Source organism: Schistocerca serialis, chromosome 6 (assembly GCF_023864345.2).
Source record: "Schistocerca serialis cubense isolate TAMUIC-IGC-003099 chromosome 6, iqSchSeri2.2, whole genome shotgun sequence".
In the NCBI taxonomy this organism is placed as follows: domain Eukaryota; kingdom Metazoa; phylum Arthropoda; class Insecta; order Orthoptera; family Acrididae; genus Schistocerca; species Schistocerca serialis.
Window position 1 is genome coordinate 39052707 of NC_064643.1, and position 26150 is coordinate 39078856.

The 26150-nt window shown below is 38.7% G+C and overlaps 1 protein-coding gene across 1 annotated transcript in view; it reads right to left on the reverse strand.

The window, feature by feature from the left end:
* LOC126484219 (uncharacterized) overlaps window positions 1–26150 on the reverse strand; it is a 108424-nt gene that overhangs the window by 36332 nt on the left and 45942 nt on the right. Inside the window, exon 5 of the mRNA XM_050107633.1 lies at window positions 6039–6263. Coding sequence (XP_049963590.1) covers window positions 6253–6263 — 11 coding nt within the window. The 3' untranslated portion in view covers window positions 6039–6252. The remainder of the gene's footprint in view (window positions 1–6038; window positions 6264–26150) is intronic.

Here is a 26150-nt window from a genome sequence, read left to right on the forward strand (position 1 = left end):
CCACACCTCCCAGTGGCAGCGCCCTTGCTGGTGGAATTGCAATACTCAGCTGCCGTGGGTATTGTCACTGGCCGCAGCTATCGAACTCTTCTGGGGTCTTCGTCTCGAGCAAATTTCGGAGACAATGGGATTCCATGCATTATTCAATTGGTAACCACTGTCACGGTTCATTAGATTTCCCGCAATGCGTATTTCCACTGATTCTTTGATAATGGAGTCCAAAAAGTTTTTGCAGTGGCCAAAATCGAAGTTTTGTAGTACTCCATTGAATGTCCATTAGAAATACAATGTTCCGCAACTGCAGACTTACTGGCTTGCAGTAGGTGAGTGCATCGTTGTTGTTCTGTACAACACTCTTCCACTGTACGCATTGTCTGTCCTATTTAGGCCATACCACATTAACATGGTATTACGTAAATTCCCGCCTTCCGCAGTGACAAATCATCCTTCATCCATCCCAGCAAATCCGAAATCGTAGAAGGCGGACAAAAAACCACTTTCACATGAAAATGATTAAGAATCCTTGCTATCTTGAAGGAGATATTTCCGACAAAGGGAAGAAAAGCTAGGGACTTGGCTGGGACGTTCTCCTCTTTATCCACTTCCCGGTTCCTGGCTCTAGTTGAGAACGCCCTGTTAATTTGCCGGGTCAAGCACCCATTGTCTCTGAACACCATCCTCAAATGTGCCAGTTCCATAGGCAAATTCTCTGCATCCGACACCGTGTGTGCCCTGTGTACAAGGGTTTTAAGTACACTCACAGTCTGGGGTGGGTGATGGCAACTTGATAAATGCAAATACAAATCAGTGAGAGTGGGCTTCCGATAGACAGAATGTCCCACAGTGCCGTCGCTCTTCTGTTTAACCAAAACATCCAGGAATGGAAGGCAGCCATCTTTCTCTAGTTCCATAGTAAATCGAATATTCTCATGGATGGAGTTAAGATGATGAAAAAACTCCATTAACTTTTCTTCTCTGTGGGGCCACACTATGAAAGTGTCATCGACATAGCTCCAAAAAACAGTTCATTTACAGACCGCTGATTCAAGTGCTCTCTCCTCAAAATCCTCCATAAGGAGGTTAGCCACCAGAGGAGACAGAGGGCTGCCCATGGTGACACCGTCAGACTGTTCATAATATTCCTGGTTAAACATAAAATAAGTTGAGGAAAGAGTACTGCTTTGTTTCAACATAATGTCTGATTCAAACTGTTGACCAATTAGAATCAAGGAATCTGCAAGAGGTACTTTTGTGAAAAGGGAAATTACATCAAAACTCACTAGAAGATCTGAACTACTTAAAGGGGGTAGGACGTCAAACGAGCCGACTTTGAGCAGGAGAGGCACCACAGGACATTTTAATTTCCACTGTCTATACTTTTACAAGTAAATTCATAAAACTTTGTCAGCACGACCAGGAAGGATTCAGGATTCACACTCGTAGCAGCGGAAGTTAAAAAACATGACAAAATAATTTTTTTTACATCTGAAATTTCATCATTTTTCCACTTACTATTGGCTGCATTTGTTGCTATAGGTACACTTTTCTTCATAAGTAAGAGAGACTGTTCGATGAATTTTGCACAGCATACAAACCGTACTTACAGCTGTCTGAAACTCTAGAATCTATTTAATTTTTGAAAAAATGAATGAGCTGTTATGTTTTATACTTTATGTTTAGAAAAAAAATTAGATTTTGTAGTTAATTATCTCAATTTTTACCACAGCTTTTAATAGATTTGGAAAATTCTAGAGTTTCATACACCTGTAAGTATGGTTTGTATGCTGTGCAAAATTCATCAAAGAATCTCTCTTACTTGTGAAGAAAAATGTACCTACAGCAACAAATGCAGCCAACAGTAAGCGAAAAAATGATGAAATTTCATACCTAAAAAAAAAATCATTTTGTTATATTTTTGCACTTCCACTGCTATGATTGTGAATACTGAATCCTTCCTGGTCATGCTGACAAAGTTTTATGACTTTATTTGTAAAAGTATAGACAGCAGAAAATAAAATGTCCTGTGGTGCCTCTCCTGCTCCAAGTCTGACGTCCTACCCCGCCTTAAGTGGAGAGCCCCCTGTCTATTAATAAAATCAGCAGAGTTCCGTATATGGTGTGAACATTTGCCAACAAATGGTCTCAACAAAGAAGCTAGATGTTTGGCTAAATCATATGTGGGTGCGTCAATATTACTGACTATAGGCCGTAAAGGCAGACCTTCTTTATGCACTTTAGGAAGAGCATACAGTCTCGGTGGTACACTCCTTGGTATATATCTGGTTTGTCTGTTGTTGTTTGTAAATGTGACAGGAATGGGTATCTCATTCCATAAGCAATGTGTAATCCCTGTTTCTCTAGTGTATTTGTTATTCTGTGTGTATATTAAATTGCGCCATTTCTTTCTGTTAGTTATGTCTGTTAGTTTGTGTTTCTTTGTGTGTTGTAGTGTCTATGGGATTTTTAAGTGTTTGTGTTCTCTGCTTGTTTTCATTTTTCTTTAGTTATATTTTGATTTTGGGGTTGAGTCTTTTGCACTATATGGATTTTATAAACATTGTTTGGCAATTAGTTGTATGGTTGTAATTCTTTTTCATGGTTTTCTTGGCTGAGTGGTATATGTCATAGGGCTGATAATTTTTTATTTTACTGATAGTTGGTTGAAGCATGTGTAATTGTATCTGTGGCTCTTCGCTTTCTGAATATGTCAAATGTTTGCCTACTGCTGTCTCTCTTTATTGTTATATCCACGAAATGTATTTGATTTTGTGTTTCTTTTTCCATGGTGAATTGAATTTATTTATTTATTTATTTTCATGCTGTTTATGTCTGTATGAAGTTTATCTATTTACTCTGTTGGTTCATTCACCCTACAGATTATGACATCCACAGATTTGTTGCTGTTGTTGTGGTCTTCAGTCCAGACACTGGTTTGATGCAGCTCTCCATGCTACTCTATCCTGTGCAAGCTTCTTCATCTCCCAGTACCTACTGCAACCTACATCCTTCTGAATCTGCTAAGTGTGTTCATCTCTTGGTCTCCCTCTACGATTTTTACCCTCCACGCTGCCCTCCAATGCTAAATTTGTGATCCCTTGATGCCTCAGAACATGTCCTACTAACCGATCCCTTCTTCTGGTCAAGTTGTGCCACAAACTCCTCTTCTCCTTAATTCTGTTCAATACTTCATCATTAGTTATGTGATCTACCGATCTAATCTTCAGCACTCTTCTGTAGCACCACATTTCGAAAGCTTCTATTCTCTTCTTGTACAAACTATTTATAAACGACTTCCTGACACTTAAACCAATACTTGATGTTAACGAATTTCTCTTCTTCAGAAATGCTTTCCTTGCCATTGCCAGTCTGCTGATGGTCGAAGTAGAGAAGATATAAAATGTAGTTATTTTGCCCCTCAAATAGCAAAACTCATTTACTACTTTAAGTGTCTCACTTCCTAATCTAATTCCTTCAACATAACCCGACTTAATTCAACTACATTCCATTATCCTCGTTTTGCTTTTGTTGATGTTCATCTTATATCCTCCTTTCAAGGCACTGTCCATTCCGTTCAACTGCTCTTCCAAGTCCTTTGAGGTTTGCCGATGTCATTGTAATTCTATCAGAGACAGCAAAGTTTTTATTTCTTCTCCGTGAATTTTAATGCCTACTCCGAATTTTTCTTTTGTTTCCTTCACTGCTTGCTCAATATACAGATTGAACAACATCGGGGAGAGGCTACAACCCTGTCTCAATCCCTTCCCAACTACTGCTTCCCTTTCATGTCCCTCGACTCTTATAACTGCCATCTGGTTTCTGTACAAATTGTAAATAGCCTTTCGTTCCCTGTATTTTACCCCTGCCACCTGTACCAGTAAACAATTATGTGTCATTTCCTTATGATGTTTTTATCAAAGAATGTGTTTTCTATGTGGCTGATAAATATGTTTGCCAATGTTTCTGATACTGACGATCACACTGGAAGGCCATCTTTTTGTAAGTAAAATTCCTTTTCAAACTGGAAGTAATTTTTGGATGTGATTGCTTGAAGGGTTTTGGTCTTTTCATTTCTGCCGGTAGTTTGTTAAATGTCAGTAGATTTTCTTCAATTAGTTTTATTGTGTCTGCACTGGGTATCAAGTTGTACATATTCTCTTTGTTGAAAATTATGAGAGGTGCTGTTTGTGATATGTGTAAGTCTTTTATTTGTGTTATGCACTCATTTGTGTGTTTCACTGTTCTGCTGCTCTTCATTTCATATTGCTGTGTTACAATTTTTTCATGTGTTTTGCCACATGGTAGGTAGTGCATTCATCAAGTTGATAATGGCCCTCACTGGAATAAGGGGTTTGTGAACCTCAGGTCAGCCTCAGTGTTGGAGATTTTGGGTTCTATTGCGTGATGTGTTGTTTTTGTTTACCTGTGAGTATGTGTTTGATGTCTTTGAAATTGTTTGTTATGTGTGTCAGGAAATGTGCTGCTGGATTGGATTTCAGTTTTCTGATATTGTTCAAGGAGATGATGATGTGGCGTAACAAGCTTGCTACGCCACACTGGGAAGGGAGCCGAAAGAAAGGCACGCGTACACACACGCCGACCGGCGTCAAGTCTGGAACAGGATAACTATTGAATGGTAGCAAGAAAAGTACGTAGCTGCTTTATACTTTACTTTTATTCTTTGATGAATACAGCGTTCTTCTTGAGACATTTATACGATAACTCTCAAACTAGGTAAGGCTAATGGCGCCTTGCTAGGTCGTAGCCATGGACTCAGCAGAAGGCTATTCTAACTGGCTCTCGGCAAATGAGAGGAAGGCTTCATCCGTATTGTCGCTAGCAATGTCGTCCGTACAACTGGGGCGAGTGCTATATCGTATCTCGAGACCTGCCTTGTGGTGGCGCTAGGTCTGTGATCACACAGTGGCGACACGCGGGTCCGACTTGTACTAAATGGACCGCGACCGATTTAAGCTACCACCTAGCAAGTGTGGTGTCTGGCGGTGACACCACAGATGAAATCTTTGATTTTTTTTCTATATATTGCTCTTCATTGATCAGTACTGTGCTGCTCCCTTTATGAGCTCTACTGACGATGCTTTAATTTAATTTCATTTTATTATCTACCTGTCAATCATTTATACGAATATGATGTTATTAAGGTGTAGCTTTCCTGTTAATTTCTTAGTTGTGTTGTTTTCTGTTTGAAGTTTGTTGGCGACATTTTAATTCTGACAGAGAAAAGGTTTGCTGCTGACATTATAATCCTGTCAGAGGGACCATATGACTCGGAAAAGCAGTTTAACAGGATGGCTACTGTCTTGGAAAGAGATTATAAGATGAACATCAACAAAAGTAAAATGGGGGTAATGGCATGTAGTCAAATTAAATCAGGCAGTACTGAGAGAATCAGATTCAGAAATGAGATACTAAACGAGTGAATGAGTTTTGCTATTTGAGCAGCAAAATAAATGATGCTGGTTAAAGTAGAGAAGACGTGAAGCAGCAAGTGAAAATATGAAGAAAATCACTTCTGAAAAAGAGCACAGGAAGTCTTTTCTGGCTGGAGTAAAGCCTCATATAAATGTGAAACATGTAAAATAAACAGTTCAGATAAGAAAAGAATAGAAGTTTTTGGAATAAGATGGTGCAAAAGAATGCTGTAGATTAGATGGGTAAATCGAATACCCAAGGAGAAAGTAGACAGAAACTGGGGAAGAAAAATATTTATGGCACAACTTGATTAAAAGAAAGGATTTGTCAGTAGGTCCCAACCTGGGACACAAACAAATTGTCAGTTTGTTATTGGAGGGAAGTACGGTGGGTAAAAACTGTACAGGGATACGATGGCTCAAATATGTGGCTGGAAGACAGCAGTTTCCAACTGGAATGTGTCTTCAGGATGTCATACTGATAAGCAGTGGCATTAAAGCACTGTCCCATTCTGTACCACTTCTTGGTATGCTCTATATTTAGGAACCCATTGCCAAACACACAGTGTGAATTGCAGGGTAATCTAACAGGTGTAGATCTTTTGTTACCTGAGATTGACGAGCTTTTCTGGAAACTTTTCAAACGGAACTCCAGCGACAACGGAATAATCGAATGTCAGGCAGCGCACACCTGACAATTCGAGGATGCTGCTCACACCCGGTTGCAGCCTCGCAAAAGCCATATTTTCCATTCGAAGCGTGTGAAGTCGCGGCAGCCCGACGAGGTAGGAGAACAGGGCCCCGCCGAGTGTTCTGCAATCTGTCACGTCCAATCTGAAACAAACCACGATTGTGCTGTCGTTTATTTGGGGACAAGCTGGTAGAGAAAATTGTAATGGATTTTACTTCCAGTTGTTGCCAGCAAAACAGAGAATCTTTGATGGAAATCAAAAAATTATGAATATCTTAAAGTAAAAGCAATTAAACTCCAATACAATGTATCGGTTTAGTGCATAAGTTCGTAGCATTTTTCCATAAGTTTAATAAACACAAAAGACACACATAACAGTCTTTAGTCTGTCAATAATATGTTCTCCATCACTATTTACAACGTCTGGGGTAACATTTCAGTTCTGCAGCAGTAGAAATCATTTGGTTTTGAGGCAAAGAACTTGTTGAGCCATGTTTGAAGCACATTTTCATCCAGAAATGAATTTCCTTTAAAGTTGTTTGATAGAGAGTAGAAAAGGTGAAAACTGAGGGTGCAAGATCAGATGGGTGTGGTGTGACTTCCCAATCCAATTCCTGTCAGTCTAGCAGAATGCAGGCATGCATTATTGTGGAGCAGCATCACTTGACCCCATCTTCCTGGTCACTGTTCTCAGATTACATCTGCAAGATGTGTCAGTTTTTGACAGTTATCGTCAGCAGTGACTGTTACACCTCGGGGAAGTACACCCCTCCGTTGCCGTTCCACCAGATGCATAAAATTATTTTTTGTGGATGTGCACAGGTCTTTACGCAGGGAGTTGCTGCTTAATTTGGGCTCAGCCTCATTTCTTTTCCTTACGTTATCATAAAGGAACCTTTTCTCACCACTAGTCACGATACAGGATAGGAATGGTCAGTGTTGTTCACGAGCCAGTGGACGATAAATAAGCAGAGACGCACATATGGCTACCCACTGATTTTTGTGATTTTGGCTTGGACCATGTGGTATCCATGCAGCCAATTTTTGAACCTTCCCCCCTGCATGCAAATATCATATGATGGTGAAATGATCATAGTTCATCACATTTGGCAGTCCTCAAGAACACCAACCTGGATCATTGTGGATTCAAGCATCTGAATGATCATCATCAAACCCTGAAGGTCTTCCTGAATGTGGAGAGTACTAATAAGAAAATGATACTCTCTAAGGACAGGCATAGGGCAAAATGTGTTCTTGTACTTTCACATATGTATCTCCAACAATATGACAGCTAAAATACTAAACTTGAGGCTATTATGTACAACATAATGCTTGATATTCTGTGCAGTTTTTGGTTGACAATGCATGATGACAAACATCTTATAAGGATTTTATTTTTCAATTACCACTGTTTAGCCGGCCGCAGTGGCCATACGGTTCTAGGCGCTTCAGTCCGGAACCGCGTGACTGCTATGGTCGCAGGTTCGAATCCTGCCTCGGGCATGGATGTGTGTGATGTGCTTAGGTTAGTTAGGTTTAAGTAGTTCTAATTTCTAGGGGACTGATGACCTCAGATGTTAAGTCCCATAGTGCTCAGAGCTATTTGAACCATTTTGAACCATTATTTCTATAACCTTTTCTCGTAAACTACTCGAGCAATAAAAGTGGAATTTCACAGTTTACATCTACATAAGTGTGTGGAACCGATTTTTGTTTAAGGTCGTAGTTGCTTTGAAATTAATTTTTCAGTTTTGTGTTACCAGGGACTGCTCTATATTTCTCAAATTTTAAAGGAGAACTTTTCTCAGAGAAAATATAATGGAAAACTGCTGAGCAGGATTATTCAGTAATCTTAAGAACTACAGCAAATATCAGAATGTTAGCTTTTACAGTTCCTGAGAAAAAGGTACATTATAGCTAAGAAAAGTCAGTTTACGGCAATTGACATTTAAACTTTTTATTTAAATTTTTGACAATATTGGTGTACATCTAGTGACTAATGATGCCCATGTCCTGAATCTTTTTTTTCTTCCTCGTCTTCCTGGAGTAGCAGGCACGTCTCATGCACACATGACTGCCGACTGCAGCATCTCGCTGTGTGTGTGTGTGTGTGTGTGTGTGTGTGGGAGGGGGGGGAGGGGGGGGGGCGGTTGGGTGGGCCTGTCTGCAACTTACGTGTCGTGTCTTCTTTAAGGCGAATCGCAATCTGTCTTTTTCTACATTGTTGATACTTCAAATTTTGCATTTTTCTTTCTGCTGCCTGAGCTTTCTCCAGTAATGCTTCATCAATGCTTGTGTGCGTCTCGAGTGTGAATGCACCCGGATGGAAGGCCGGTCTCTGCATGCGCTTAACCTTACCTGCATTTCTACTATCGAATGCTAGACAGACGTCACATGAAGGGATGTTCACAACAATTGAGGATACAAATAGTGTTTTTGGACAACGCATCCAAACAAGGTGATTCTAGTTCTCATTTACATTCTGTGTTTTCCCGTGTACACATTTTTTCAGCAGTTCAGGATTGGCTAGATACCTGAAAGTTAGTTTTATAGCATCTAAAACAGCAAGTGGCAAACGATGTTTGTTAGTGTATGGCTTTCCACTGGCTTCTGCCTGAAGATATTTGCATCACTATATGTCACAAAGGGAATGTTGAGGATCACCATCTGTGGAAAGTCTATGAAAGAATTTGCCCACACGACTTGCACATTGTTTCCACACTACGAAGTTACCCCCGATGGGTTTTTTGTAAGTGTGAACTTCCTTCTAATTTCTTGCCTTTCATTTCTTTCTTCAATTAGAGTAGTCTACCCCCCATTCACTTTTGAATATGCCACACACAGTCCAGGTTTTCAAATTTAGTTTTTGTGAGCCATAACAATTGCTCTCTCAAACAGTCTTAAAAGCACTGGAAGGTCCATTACCTAGAAACTTCACGTAACTAACACCATATTTTTCAACTGACCTCTGGAATATTAGTTTTGTCCCCGCTGCTTCCATTCCACCACTTAGCCCCAAGTTTCTTGCTGCAGACTTTCTTGTGCTCCTGCTGCCACCTTTCTTCTTCACTGCCATCATTGTTCTTTCTTGTGTCACACTGAGAGCAATACTTGCTCATTACTTGGAAGACTAAGATTTTCCCTGTATCTACACTAATGACATGTTACACCACGATGTAGTGTATTGCCCCTTTTCATCCAGGTTTCGTCACAAGAGACTCACAATGTCTTTTTCCCCTTCATTGTTAATGTCTACAGCTTCCTCAATAGCTGCTTTCATATCCTTGCACTCAACTCCAAGAGTACTGAAAAGTGTTCTGTTGTAATCACTGATCCTAGATACTAGTGCAGGCAAGTTCAAAAATGGTTCAAATGGCTCTGAGCACTATGGGACTTAACAGCTAAGGTCATCAGTCGCCTAGAACTTAGAACTACTTAAGCCTAACTAACCTAAGGACATCACACACATCCATGCCTGAGGCAGGATTCGAACCTGCGACCGTAGCAGTTGCGCGGTTCCCGACTGAAGCGCCTAGAACTGCTCGGCCACACCGGCCGGCAGGCAAGTTCATCAAGCCACAAAACAGATTTGTGCCTTCTCTGCCTACACCTAAGCATCTCATGCCACAACTCAATCTTGTATTCACCTCATACATCTTCCCGTGGAGAGCAGAAGTCTTGAACTGAACAGCGTACTTACAAACTTTACACTTTATTATTATCAATTACTTAAAATGCTAATACGGTCACTGTCACCGTACAGTGCCCACAGTTACCATATGCACGTGAAACAATCATATAGGCAAGTATTTCTAAATCCACTGGGAAACTCATCTTTGGCACAGCATCATCATCCTCGATGAACTCGATGACTCTGTCGAAAATTGTACTACACCCTTTGGAATAGCGTCTGCAGCACTGTTATTTAAATTTCCTGTACCTTTTACAGGTGAAATTTGACGTTTCCTCACTTTATTGAATATGCATCCACTAATAGAATGTTGTCTACTCCCTGGGCCTTGTTTCGACTCAGGTCTTTCAGTGCTCTGTCAAACACTTCGTGCAGTATCGTATCTCCCATTTCATCTTCATCAACATCCTCTTCCATTTCCATAATATTGTCCTCACGAACATCGCCCCTGTATAGACCCTCTATGTACTCCTTCCACCTTCCTGCTTTCCCTTCTTTGCTTAGAACTGCGTTTCCATCTGAGCTCTTGATATTCATACAAGTCGTTCTCTTTTCTCCAAAGGTATCTTTAATTTTCCTGTAGGCAGTATCTATCTTACCCTTCGTGAGACAAGCCTCTACATCCTTACATTTGTCCTCTAGCCATCCCTGCTTAGCCATTTTGCACTTCCTGTCGATCTCATTTTTGAGACGTTTGTATTCCTTTTTGCCTGCTTCACTTACTGCATTTTTATATTTTCTCCTGTCATCAATTAAATTCAATATTTCTTCTGTTATCCAAGGATTTCTACTAGCCCTCGGCTTTTCACCTACTTGATCCCCTGCTGCCTTCTCTATGTCATCTCTCAAAGCTACCCATTCTTCTTCTACTGTATTTCTTTCCCCCATTCCTGTCAATTGTTCCCTTATGCTCTCCCTGAAACTCTGTACAACCTCCGGTTCTTTCAGTTTATCCAGGTCCCATCTCCTTAAATTCCCATCTTTTTTGCAGTTTCTTCAGTTTTAATCTACAGTTCATAACCAATAGATTGTGCTCAGAGTCCACATCTGCCCCTGGAAATGTCTTTGAGATTTAGGAACCAGGTTTTAAATTGTGTCTTACCTTTATATAATCTATCTGAAACCTTTTAGTATCTCCAGGGTTCTTCCATGTATACAACCTTCTTTCATGATTCTTGAACCAAGTGTTAGCTATGATTAAGTTATGCTCTGTGAAAAATTCTACCAGGTGGCTTCCTCTTCCATTTCTTAGCCCCAATCCATATTCACCTACTACGTGGAGGAGTACAAGGACAAATTATCGATTTTTCCTTTTTTGTAAGTGAAGTACTCACAGTGAAATGTATTCCTTGGTACTATTTGTGTATAGACATTCTGACAAACATTAATTATAAAGGGCAATCAAAAAGTTCCCATTCGAAGGCCGTACAGTCTGGGATTGCAATCGCGCAAAATGGCTGTGAGCACTGAGGCAATCCTCCCACCTACACACCAAGTCGAAGGCACCTGCTCGGAAGAACACCGTGTCCTGCTACGCAGAGAAGTCCGTAACTGCCTGCCGCACACCTTCGTCCGGCAGGAATTGTCGACCCTTCGGGGACTTTTTTAAGGTACCGCCGGCAGGATAATCGAACAGGGAGAAATTGGGACTGAAGGGCAGGTGCTCGAGTGTCTCCCATTTATCTCTAATGGGTGAAGCCAACCTCCTAGATCAGCTGGCGTCTCGTGTCAAACTGTCACAGGCACGGAAGTTGGTGTACGATTCCTGAACTGTGGTTTTCAACAGATGTGCTGCCCGAAACACATTCTCTGTTCTCTGACTGGTGTTTGTCCTTCAGCAGCTGAGAAAAGAACAGCAGCACATTGGTCCAGTTTGGACACATTTGGTACTAATATTGCCACGGCACACTTTTTCCGCACACGTGTCAGGAAGACACGAATGCCTCACTAAGCTGTCCCTACACATCAGAGCTCATATATCACCGTCGGACATGTGCTGTGTCGCATATACACTACAACAGTGCCCTCGAACAGAAACTTTTTGATAACTTCTTCTGCAGTGACAGTGGTAGCGGAGGTACCTTCCACTGCAAACTATAAGGTGTCTTGCAGATTGCAGATGTAGAAATGACTTTACAGAGATCTGATTTGCTCGAATAGTTTGATTATTGTAAGAAATGTGAAAGTAAGACGAGCTTCTCACTTTGTATCTTCACTCGTCTGGGAAATTACACTGCTTTCCATTAAAACTGCAACATCAGGAATCTGGCCATTAAAACTGCAACATCAGGAATGAAAACAAATACCACTTTTCTTATTGTGGGTCTGCAGTATAGTAAGAACATACACTATTATATTTTAGGTGATTTGAGGGAATACATTTAGTAGGGAGGCACCACCTCAGGTAGCATCAGCGGCTCGACTCTGACCTGGCCGTACATCGAGCTGGCTCAATGAGGAGAAAATGCCGAGTGCTGTAACTTAAACTTTGCACAGTGCAAGAGGAGTCAAAATAAGCTAACACATGTCTAAGCTTATTCGGGAAAACAACAGTCAAAGTTTTTTAGCTACTTTACGTGTGTGTCTTTTAGAGCACAGTAATCTCAGGTGAAATGGTGTCACAATGGCTAGTGATGCAGCCTCTCAGTTTTGTGCCCCACGTTCAAAACCCAATTACTGCTTTTATTTATTTATTTATTTATTTTATTTATTTTACATTTATCTACCCATGTCCATAGAAGATTACTACATGATGTTTCTTATCAAGTTAAGTATACAAGGGCATTATACTAATTGTAAAATTATGACTGTGTTTCACAATAAGTGTCATGCATTTATTATATAGTATATGTGTGTACAATATTTTCAGGCGTTACAATCCTTTTAAATGCCCACATTCTTATATTTCGTTCTTATATCAGTCCTTATATTAATTCTTATATTTTATTCTTACATATACTCTGTGCCAGAGGTCATCAGTCACAGTGGTGGCACGATATTCTCTCAGCGGCCTGTGGCCAAATTTATGAAACAGACTAGAGGTGCGGAGAACTCACTGGCCACGGCAACAGCTGACCGCCCTCTGGATTGAGGTGATTCGGTTTGCGCATTATGTTGTCAGAAGATGTTCCAGAGACCTCAAAAGTCATGTCACAGGTCAGAAAAGTAAGAAATTAACAGACGTAATCTTGTTATGTACTTGAGGCCACCTCGTACTATTGCGCCAGGTGTCAGGCTTGAACGAGTACCACAAATGTTATCTTGCAATGCTTCTTCCTCCTCTCGACCTCCACATGTTGGTGCGTGTATCTTCAAGTGTGCTCAGAATGGGGACTTTTATGGAAAAATGATGCGGTTTCACTCCTGTGACCACTGTCCTTGTCAGACACACTGCTACCGACACATCTCTCACCGCGTCCACGTCAAGGGAAGCCGCGACGACAATTGCCGTGTCGTGACATTCCAGAGACCTCAAAAGTCATGTCACAGATCAGAAAAGTAAGAAATTAACAGACGTGATCTTGTGCCCCCTACATTGTCCCACTATCCACGTCGTGTACTCGTCCTGCTGCAAATGACCCGTAAACCGACTCGGCAGACGTGATGTGGCTCTACGACCCTGCGAGGCTGAGGAAGCGATAAATCTGTCCTCTCGGACATTATCATTGCAGACATAGTGTAATGGTACTTTGACTTCCGCGCCTCCGCCAATACAAAGATATAATTTACGATCGCGCACGCAGAAGAGAGCTGCGCCAGCGACCGATTTTTATAAATAATTTTGTCCGTCTTTATAGTTTTGCGTAGGTTTTTGTTTTTAAGAACTAATTGAGGACTCTCTCTCTTGTCTTGATACGAAAGACGTGTATTTTTCAGCGATGTGTTGAATGTGCTTTTGGGTGGAAATTAAAATTAAAATTACATTACAAAGCGAGGTTGTTTCAATAGTGATTCGAGGGAGTTATCATCAAATTTGTAAACTGATCATGACAGTGGCAACTTGAAGAAGTTTTCAACAGACGGAGAAAAGTGAAAGACGGGTCGTCCTACAAGAGAAATTAGGAGGACAGCCATGAAGACTACATTGTAATTAATACTGCGTGTCTAACAAGATTATAAGGTAAATTTCAATTAGTTTGTGATGCTATTTCCGTACAGTCGCTTTTTGTAGTGTTGCCGACCCGGTCTGCTATGCACGGTCAAATTACAGCACGATCTCAATCAATAATACGAAGTCCGCCCTATCCGTAACTGAAACCACCAAAAATTCCAAACCCAATCAGATTTTCTATTTTCTATTTTTCACGGCAGAACCCCGAGGAGAAGGGTACACTACAATTGGCGTCTTGGTGACAGGACTTGCTATCTTCACATTTGATACAAGTGCAGTTATTATAAATTTTGGACATTTTATCTAATTTTAACCACTTAATAGCATCAGAAAATGAATTTGGACTAAGTCCCGTTCATTTCAATTGTAATGTTACATGCATGAAATTTACAACAATATTGGTTTCCCTGTTATTAATTTGTGTTAATTTTCATTTTGATGCTGAGGAAATTAATTTGGTAAAAAAAAAAAAAAAGAAAGGAAAAGGGTAACGTTCCATAAAATAATTTGCACGGACGCGAAAGAAAAATTTTGGATTGAAAACTGTATATTTGACGCTACATTTGCATCATAAGAGTGAAGAAAAAAAAAAATTGGTGAGTACAGAAATTTACATTTTTTCCAGTTTCAAGCAGCCATCTGTACTCCCTTTATTCCGATCCATTTATTTCGAAATTATTTTTTCAAATTGTAGTTAAAATTGATTTACTACTATTATTGCAAAGGATAAGTGAAGAGCATATTCACAGTCATTTATTTGTGAGATGGAAATTTCAGTACCAGTTTAATAATTTAATTTCTAATTAGAAATCATATAGAAATATCCATTTCCATAAGAGAAATTTCAGATTTCAACATATCATATTTAAATTTTTTTTTTGCCACTGGAAAATTTTATTTGCAATTAATTACGAAAATCGCAAGATGGACGCTAGACGCGTAGAAATTGTTCCCGCGGACGAGCTTAGTGAAAGTGACACATTGCAAAACATGTCCGACAGTCAAATGAAAATTGAACATAATCGTGAGGATGTTCAAGACATAATTTTACCGGTTCGATTAAGACAACAACCCCTATATTTAAAGATATACAGGTGAATGGAGAGTGAGTACTACGCGACAAAACATGACATTCACAATGTCAACTTCAGAACCAGACATCAATCAGTCACGAAAAAATGACGAAACTAAGACACAGGACTCTGACATGCTCAACCAGATTCTGAAGTTACTTGGTGACCAAAACAGAAAACTGACACTTTAGACAAAAGATTTGATGCTTTAGACGACAATTTAAAACGTGACATTGGGAAATTTGACACTAAATTCGATGAACTGACACGGGACATAAAACAAAATTCTGAAAAACAATCGAGACAAATTGCCGACTTGACAGAAACCAGCAGTAGTCTTGAAAGGAAATTTACTGACTTATCAGACAAGGTTACGAGACAATAAAAGGTATTTGTGGAATTCAGTGACGAGACAAAAACAGACTTACAATGATGTAATGAGAAATTGTTAACAGTAGTTTTTGAACAACAGAAAACCAGTACCCAAGTTGACGAATTACGACAGTCACACAATTCCGTAAAAACAAACCAAGAACACTTAGACCTGACGATTACAGACCTTTCAGACAGATTAAATGATGTAACATTGGAGCAGAAATCCTTACAGGAAAATTTAGAAGAACTTGAAGACAGAGCAGATGTAGCATCTTTAAAGAATGGCACAACTCTAGCAGAGAAACTTGTACATGAATGCAAATTATGTGATGATTATTTAGATGAGAAGTGTGAGACAATGACACAGATCATTTTAGATAAGACAAAGGAACAAGTAAAGGGAGAAACAGATAATATTCAGAAAGAGGTACGTAAACTTAAAGAAAATGTAATACCAAGTTCGTCAGTGATACCAAAACCCATAACAGGCAACCAAAACATAAATGAGAATCATAATAATGCTAGACCCAGCACACAGCCGAAAATAGAATTACCAATGAGTGATACAAATCCCAATGAACCATTTTCAATGCTACCACAAGATCAAAATTACTATCAGACATCACCACATACTATGCACAGGTTGACACAAAATGCAGGACCCATAATACCATCGGGAGTAGCTGATGAAACATTAGTACGACATGGATACTTTCAGACATTTTCATGTGATGAGAAAGACAAAGTGCATCCGATTGTTTTCATCCGCTCTTTTGATGGTATTTTCCTGAGACATTGGTTAGAAGCCAATAAAATTCGATATGTTACAAATTTGTTACGTGGAAGAGCAGCTAAGTGGGGAGCAGCAATGAAAAGACGATGTTAAACATTTGAACAGTTTGAACAAGCATTTCTTGAGGAATTCTGGTCGATCACAGAACAGCAAAGTTTAAAACGAGAAGTATACAATCCAGAAATTTACAACCCGAAGAAAGAGACTTTACGTCAATACTTCGAACGCTACCTAGACAAAACATTATATTGGACAAAACCAGCAGATTTACCAGATATAATTAGAACACTTAAAAGCCACTTACCATTTCCTTACCGTGATAAATTAATAGGAGTGTCCGAGGACAACATAAAGAATTTTTTTAGTTATGTTGATGAGATAGATGTTGTTTGCAGAGATGAGATCAGGAATTTCAATCAATTGTATCCGATCCATCCAAGCAATTCGCGTACGCACAACAGAAATGACAGAGGCTATTGGAATCCGCCTCTGACACCACAACAAAACACTCAAAGAAACAATTCGCACTACACTAGGACAAATCCATTCAATATTAGGAGAAGCAACTCGCAGCATTGGCAAGGAAACAGTAATTATTACTATAATGGTTATCCGAACAGTAATTACAATCAGAACAATAACAGTTATATTCAAAACAACAACAACAGAAGAAGGAACCAAAATCATAGAGATCAAAGAAGAGAGGATAACAGGTACCATCCAGGATATTTTCAGAGAAACAACATCCAAACATGTATTGCAGGAATAACAGTAATGACAATACCAGTTACAGTCATGGGCGAAATAATGTATGGGGAAATCACAATGGACCACCGCCACGACACATGCAATACAGCAACCCTCAATTCCTACCTAACGAAACTCCCAATGCGACGCGAGGTAATGTCAACAACCAAACAGCTGATACTTGGGTGACGCGTGACAGAAATGTAAATATTATTGAGTTGGGCAATGAACCCAACCCGCAACAACAACCGAATTTCCCGGAAAACGAACGACGACCGAGCTAAGCGCTCGAGTTACGGTCGATAGGGAGCAGAGCGCAACGGAACCGACGATTTGTTTTCTCCGATATGAGGACAGTAAGAAAATAGAAAAAGAATTATATCAGGATGTAGATTTTAATAGTACCAGTAAGACGAAGAAGATTATTCAGGCTATAACACGAGTTATGATTGGTAGTTATGAAGTGGAAGTAATGTTAGATACAGGAGCAGCAGCAAGTGTTATTTCAATGTCCTTATATAATGAACTCAAACAAATAATAAACATACAAACATTGCCAGTACAGAATTGTCACATTATAAGTGCCACCGGTAACAAATCAAAGAATGTGAAATTTCAAGTGCTAATTAACTTCACATTTTCATATATACCACTCAATTACAGTTTTCTGGAAGTAGACAAATTAGTTATGCACTGCATATTAGGAATTGACTTTTTGAATGAATATTAAGCAATCATAGATTTAGGAAAAGGGAAATGTCATTTAACCGTAAACCAACAACAACTGACAATAGAGTTAACATAGGGTAAAAACTTAAACAGTAAACAAGGTAAATTTGAACAGTTACATTTTATGTATCCAACAGCAACAAACATATGCGATTTAACTTTTAATGAAGCTGTATCTCAGGGAATTAAACCTAATGATTTATATGAGAAATGCACAGAATCTGAATATCTTACGAAGGAACAACAACTTGAATTACTTGAAGTTTTGCAGCAATTTGCTGAGGTATTTGTGGAGAAACCTGGAATTATTAGAGGCTATACTTATGAGATGGATGTTAAACCACACAAAACATACTGTAGAACATATTATAATATTCCTTGGTCAAAGAAACCCGCAGTTTTGAAAAAGATTGAAAAAATGCAAGCTTGGGGTATCATTGAAAGGTCACATTCACCATATTGCAATCCGATACTAGCAGTTAATATAGAGGATGGTAGTGTAAGGTTAGTGCTGGACACACGAGAAATTAACAAAGTTATAATCCCAATCAACACACGAACTATAAATTTGGAAGAACAACTTTTAAAATTTCATAATGTACAGTATTTAACCAATATCGACCTCCGCTCATCATTTTGGCAGGTGAACCTCCATAAAAGCAGTCGTAAATGAGGGACGTAGTTATCAATTTTGTGTTCTACCTTTTGGTCTACGAGTGAGTGCTGGAGTATTTATTGAAGCCTTAGATGCTGTTCTTGGACCACAATAGTTATCGCAAATCACAGTTTATGTTGACGACATTGTCATTGCCACCACTACTTGGGAAGAACATGTAAATCTTTTGAAGCAACTTCTGACTAAATTTTCTGACGCAGGTGTCACTATCAATTTATCAAAGACGAAATTAGGGAGGAGAGAAATCAAATTCCTTGGTCACATCATATCAACTGAAGGCATTTATCCAGACTCAAGAAAAATTGATGCAATAAAGAATTTTCCATCCCCACAGAATCGTAAACAACTCAAAGCCTTTCTTGGTCCATCTTCATTCTTCAGGAAATTTGTACCCTACCACCTTCTTAACAGTCCACATCTTCTATCTTTACTCAAAAGAAATAATATTTGGAAATGGACAGAGTTCTGTCAGACAGATTTTGAAGCGATTAAGAATGCTTTAGTTAATGCACCATTGTTATGTCATCCTGACATGATGTCAGACTTTTGCCTAGTAACAGATGCAAGTTCCTATGGGCTCGGAGCATTTTTATTCCAAATTCATGTAGAAGATGAACAAACAGTCATCAAACCTATAAGTTTTGCTAGCCCCACGCTCACTGAATGCGAAAAGTCATATTCAGTGACTGAGCGCAAAACACTTGCCATAGTATGGGCATTTCGCAAGTTTCGCTACTTTCTATGGGGAAAACGTACTAAGCTTTATACTGATCATCAAGCTCTTTCTTTCCTGCTATCATGCAAGTTATTACATTCACGTCTTGCACGCTGGTGTGCATCACTACAAGAATATGATTTTGATATTATATATATAAAAGGAGAATCCAACAATATAGCCGATGCTCTATCTTGTTTGCCACAAGGCCTAAAAGAATTTTCAGATGTGACAGAACAAACATCAGATTTCAAAATTTTACTCATGTATGATGGCACATTTGCACCTTACTACAAAAACATGTGCAGGAAGTTAGCCATATTGCAGGACAATGATACCAGGTGGATCCAGATAAAGAATAAATTACGTGCAGGAACAGACCCACATCTTGAAAAATATTACACATTACACAAAGAAGTATTACTTCACCGACGAAACCCTGAATCACAGCATTGGTGTGTTTGCTTACCTGAAGCTCATGTTGATGATTTTATTTTATTTACACACAGAACTTGGGGACACTATGGTGTAACGAAATGTACAGATAAAATTATACAATATTGCTATTTTCCAAATTTAAGGCGAAGAGTATTGAGTAATATTAGGAAATGCATCATATGTCAGAAAGCCAAATATTCTAATCACACAAGCATGAATGAATTGCACCCAAATCATACCTAAGAGGCCATTACAGCTAATTCTTTGAGATATTGCAGGACCCTATCCACATGCACGTGGAGGAATAAAATACATCCTTGCTGTGTTAGATGTTTTCACAAAGTATTTAAAATTATATGCTTTATGTTCAGTTTCTACCACTGCTATTACCAGACGTCTATTAACAGATTATTTTGTAAGAATAGGAAAACCTGAAGTTATGATCACGGATAAAGCAGCATATTTTACCAGTTTAAAATGGAAGACTTTTATTGAAGAACAGAATGTTAAACATATTTTAATTTCAAGATTTCACGCAGCAGGAAACCCAGTAGAAAGAACATTTTGAGAATTTGGACAGTTTATGAGAACACGGACACCAGAGAAGCACACAAAATGGGTAGAATACCTAGCACCATTTGAACAAATAGTGAACAATTTAACTCACATTTCTACTGGATACACACCAACTGAATTAATTATGGATAAAACAGAAAGAAATTAATGGGCAGACCCTCTACCTAAATTTACAGCAACAACAAATCATGTTAGTTTAGAAGAAAAGGTAAGACAAGCTTACACAACATTATGTGACAAAGCTAAGGAAAGAAAGCAGAAATATGACAGAGGTGTCAGGAAAGCACAAACATTTCAAGTTGATGAGTTAGTTTTACTAAGAACACATCCTAAACCCACAAAACTGAAACATTTAAACAGGAAATGGCAGATCTTATACTCTGGACCATACCGAATTGCAAATATTCCACACCCTGGCTGTTATTCATTAGAATATCCATTAACACATAAACCCAGAGGTCTACATCCACACAGACATTTGAAAAAATACATACAGTAAAATGTTAGCTAATGAGAAGAAGATAATTAATATGATATACAGTTATGATGAGCCTACATTTAAGTTATACAGATACTTACAATCTAATGAATGCAGGTAAGTCTAGAAAGCAATGTGAACCATCCAATAGCTAATAAGATATTTGGTTATAAGAGGAGTTGCTATTGAGGCATATACACATTAGAGGAGGCATAGAACTGAACAGAATTATTTTCTTTAGGAGGCATGTGATAATAGTAATGTTGATATGAGTGATGTGAGTGACTGAATGAGATGAGTGAATGTAATTTTAGTTTAGTAAGAGGATAAATAGTAATATGGAGAGTGGTAAATGGAATATAAGATGAGAAAAGGGTATTATTATTATTATTATTATTATTGTTGTTAAAGTAAAAAAAGGAAATGATGATGAATAAGAGGAATAAATATATGTTATTTTGTGAAGAATGAATAATGGATAGGTGAGAATGTTATGAGTAATTGAGAATATGTTGAGCGGGGAGAAACTAGATTTGAACGCTATATCACATGTACTCATGGAATACAGAATGAAAGTAGTGGAAAGAATACTATTTATTGAAAGATTGGTATGCCTGAGATAATAACTTATGTGATGTCTTATATATTCTTATAACTAAAGGTGAAAGTATAGATTTATGTGGAAAGAATTATTTACAGCAGCCACTGTTGGAAATATACCAGTAGATTTAAATCTATAACACTTTAACACTAATCTAATGGGAACTTGTAATGAAATTTTTGGAGTTATGTAGGCTTGACACTTCAGATTGGAAGAATTATTTAAGAGAACATATTTAGCAGTCATCTAATGACATAATTAAAGCTAATCTACTGAACTGAACTAATGCACCATTAAATAGAAAGGAGAATAAGGAGAAAACAAAACGTCAGTCCTGTGTTGCGGCTCATACTCTCATCCCTCCCTTAGAAAAATTTATACATGTTGATGAAATATTTGACATTATATAATTCGTGATTATCTGACAGTATGGAGAGACATACACACATATTTATTTATGAATAGAATTTTACAGGTACCACAAGGTAAATACAGAATGGATATACAGCATGGAACGCAGCAGCAATTATCTAAGAAGATTTATTTATTTATTAAGTAAAACATTTATTTATATTGGTTGATACTCATGAAAGGAAGGAGATGAACTACACAAACTTTATAGGAACATGAGTGAGTGACTTGAACTATATATATATATATACACTTACCACACTGATGTACATACTTTTAGGATCCTAAGATATTTAGAGGGGCACCGCTCTTAGAAATGGTAATAGAGGAATACCACTCTTAGAAACAGCAATAGTGGGGATACCACACTTAGAAACGGTATTAGGTATAGGAACTTTTACATTATATTAAGTTAACATGTATTTTATTTATCATATTTTATTTTGTGTAGTCCACTGTAGGAGATGACTTTACTAGTATTTATGAAGTAGTTAGCAATCATCCCATGAACCTATCCTCCTACAGAGGGCTGTCTTGAAGCTTGAAATATGTGTAAATTTTATTCCAGGAGGCAAGATGAATTTTAAGTTGAATATTCTAGCGAGTTGCCACAATTATCTTCAAATGTTGCAAGTGTAACGAAAGGGAAAAAAAAGGAAAGAAAAGAAAAAAAGAATGAGCTAACAAATAAAATAAATAAAATGTATATTTAAATCTGAATGTAATTCACATGTCAGCACAATGATATTGAATGTAACGTAAAAATTTACTATATTTTTCATTTAATTCTGTATATGTGCTATATGACAACAATGTAACTATCTCATGTAATGATTAATTGTAAATATTTGTATATTTATGTACTTACTATATCAAGAAATGTATTTTAAGTAGATGTTAATGAGCTGCAAAGGACTTGTGCATGTAGCACATGATTCATATAAATGGAACTGAAAATGCAAAGAAGAAACCAACGTGATGGAACACTGGTCAAGCAATATTTACGTAATGTCAATATACCTTGAAGTGTATGGTGTAGTGGAAGCCGGCAGGTCTTCAGGTTGGTGTAAAAGACAAGCTCATCACCTGTCTTAGGCAGTGAGGTGTTTCCTATGCCCTCATTGACCATTTATACCCCGGTAGACGCCACCAAAATTTGACTGCTGGAGATCACAATTTCGTGTTGACACATTGAACAAACTTTGGATTTTCTTCAAGTCACACGCAAGAGATCCAGGCAGTACACACACACTCAGAATCTGATACTACGTTTAAAGACATTGGAGCAATATAATAGAAACATCTATTGTTCGAATTAATTCCATTCTAAACACGAATCATGTGAACTGAATTCAAACTAGTGATGGGGAGCTCGTGAATGAGTCGTTCAAATGAACGCTTCACTCCTGTGAAGTGTGAACTAAACATTCAATTTCAATGAACTGGTACTTCAAACTCTTCACAGATAGCACACTCCACACTTTTTTCTAGTTCACTCACTCTCTTCCCCTCTCCCTCACCCACGTCACTCCTCCTCCCATCACTTCACTCCTCCCTGTCCTGCCTGTCGACGAATCACGCGGTGTTAGTGGGGAACGATAGGTTTAGGACGGGCGGAGGAGGTGAGGGGTGAGGAGAAGGCAGCGTCAGCTGCTACCTGCAGTGCTGACATCATTACCCGTGACTATTTGTGCAGTTAAACTTCGCGTCTACGGGTAGCCTACCGTTGGCAGCGCTTGAAGACAAATGAATGTTAAAGATAGAAACGAAGTGGCTATCTGTGTGAGCACGCACAGCAAACATGAAAGTAAAAGGTTTGTTAATAACACTGAAAGATGGATTTTACCTGAAATCGTACCAGTGACTACAGGTGACAGTTTACGTTTTGAATCTAGTGGGTTATTATTGTCAACAAAAATAAAATCTACAGGAAAACTTCTGAATAATTACTTAACGTAGGTATATAGACTTTGTGACAGTGTTAAACATACTCATTCTATTTTGGATTAAATGTTAAAAGGAACATAAAATTGAACTGCATTTCGTTGGTAGCCCTATTTTTCAGTTCATGAATACAACAAATAATGTTTCATTTGGCAGATAAAGACTTTTTTGGGCGCTTCATGAGAAAATGTCGAGCAAGATTAAATGTAGTACCTTCTTTATATGTGACAGCCTTCTCTGTTTATCTTTCCTTTGTCCCCCTTTTTTTTCTTTATTGTCATTTTGAAACCTGTATACAGGCAGGCCTGCAGCAGCATACTACGCCGCTCTTTGGCCGCAGAGAAACACAAGATAGAAATGAAGACAATTAGAGAAAAAAGATGGTGGACATATAAACGGAGCCAAACACTTTTTAAAATACAAGGTGCCGTTCACGGGCGTAAAGTCCAAGCTAAAATTGTTCAGACACTTGGACACAGACAGAAACGCCCGTTGTCCCCTTCGACCATGCTGTATTTAAGATAACTCAGATGCTGTAAGAGCGTAAAACGTTGCGTGCACGTTACTGCATAGTTCGGCCATCTGTTGGTAAAATTATGAAGTATTAAGAAGCTTCATTGTACGAGCGAGGCGAAGCGAGCGTAGCAGCGGCTGAGCGGCGAACTGGGCAACTTCGCCAGGCTTCCGTACTTCACGAATGAACTACTTCATTTGAACGCTTCATGGCAAAGAGTGAAATGAATGAAGTAGTTCACGGGAATGAACGAGTTCGACCCACCTCTAATTCAAACGCTGTGCTAAGCAACGATAATACGCTGCAATTCAAAGACATTAATGTTACGACTCCTAAAGAAGATACACACCAAAAAGACTGTATACAAAGACTGATATGCAAAGAGCATTGTGCTCAGAAATATTTTTTGTAATATGTAAATTTCTTATTTCCTCATATATATGTATCTATGTAAATTTTCTATACTGCCACGCTCGCTTGCGGAGCGTGTCAGTAGAGGAGGCATTGTAATGGTACTTTGACTTCCGCGCCTCCGCCAATACAAAGATCGCACACGCAGAAGAGCGCTGCGCCAGCGACCGATTTTTATAAATAATTTTGTTCGTCCTTTTAGTCTTGCGTAGGTTTTTGTTTTTAAGAACTAATTGAGGACTCTCTCTCTTGTCTTGATACGAAAGACGTGTATTTTTCGGCGATGTGTTAAATGTGCTTTTGGGTGGAAATTAAAATTACATTACAAAGTGTGGTTGTTTCAAAAGTGATTTGAGGGGGTTATCATCAAATTTGTAAACTGATCATGACAGTGGCAACTTGAAGAAGTTTTCAACAGACGGAGAAAAGTGAAAGACAGGTCGTCCTACAAGTGAAATTAGGATGACAGCCATGATGACTACATTGTAATTAATACTGGGTGTCTAACAAGATTATAAGGTAAATTTCAATTAGTTTCTGATGCTATTTCCGTACAGTCGCTTTTTGTAGTGTTACCGACCCGCTCTGCCATGCACGGTCAAATTACAGCACGATCTCAATCAATAATACGAAGTCCGCCTTATCCGTAACTGAAACCACCAAGATTCCAAACCCAATCAGATTTTTTATTTTATATTTTTCACGGCAGAACCCCGAGGAGAAGGGCACACTACAATAGCTTCAGCAAGTAGATTTGTCGCTTAAACGTGTGCCTGAAACATCAGTGCTAGAATTCCAAGAAATACTCTATCCTGGCAAGCGTGCCCGTATCCGTTCGCTCACTGAAAACGCAGCACAAATCCCTGCACAGTTCATAGGCAGGCTCCCCGTGTTACGTCTCGGGTGCAGGCGATCAGCTGGTAGCAGTGTGTGAAGATAGACTGGACAAAAAATAATATTGATTAAACTAATTGAAGAATTTCGTGAAAGACATTCGTTGTAAGATTCTACATTCTCTGATTACAAAAACCACATTGCCAAACGTGATGCAGTTCGCCAACTCGCACCTCCATTTGGTATTTTGGATAAAGAATTGGACAGCAGAATTCACAATCTGAGGTCACAATTGCTCCGTGAATTTAGCAGATGTCCCTTCTTGAAATCAGGCAGAAAAGAGCTGAACGTATTGAAGTGGCATGCCTATGACTCACTGCTATTCCTGCAGGATGTAAACAAACCAACACTTTCGGGTCTATTTCACTAATTTTAGATATTGAAATGCTATGCATGTACATTAAAGAGCTGTACGAATATTCAGTAGCTAAAAGTGTAATCTAACAGAAAGATATTAAGCAGGGGTTACAACTTCTCAAAAATTTGTAACCCTCAGTATGTCGTACTGAGCTTTCATATTTAGTAACATCTGGAAGTCCGTCTCAGACATACGAAAAAAATTTTTAGGTCACTTATCACTTAACTGTAACCTCCATAACTAAACCGTTTACAGAGAAGTTATGTACCAACCACCTATATTCCTTTCTCCGATTATTCTCCCTTTTTACAATTATACTCACAGTGTGGGTGCAAAGAAATAGAAGTTTTGCGTTGGATACCACGTTCTGCAAATCTGATTGGCTACATGTTGCCAGTGGAAATGGTCACACCGGTTACTGCTGCTGGGTGAATGTCCCGAGAACAATCCCAAGTGTCAATAAACAACCTTGATGAAACTACGTGGGTGTGTAGA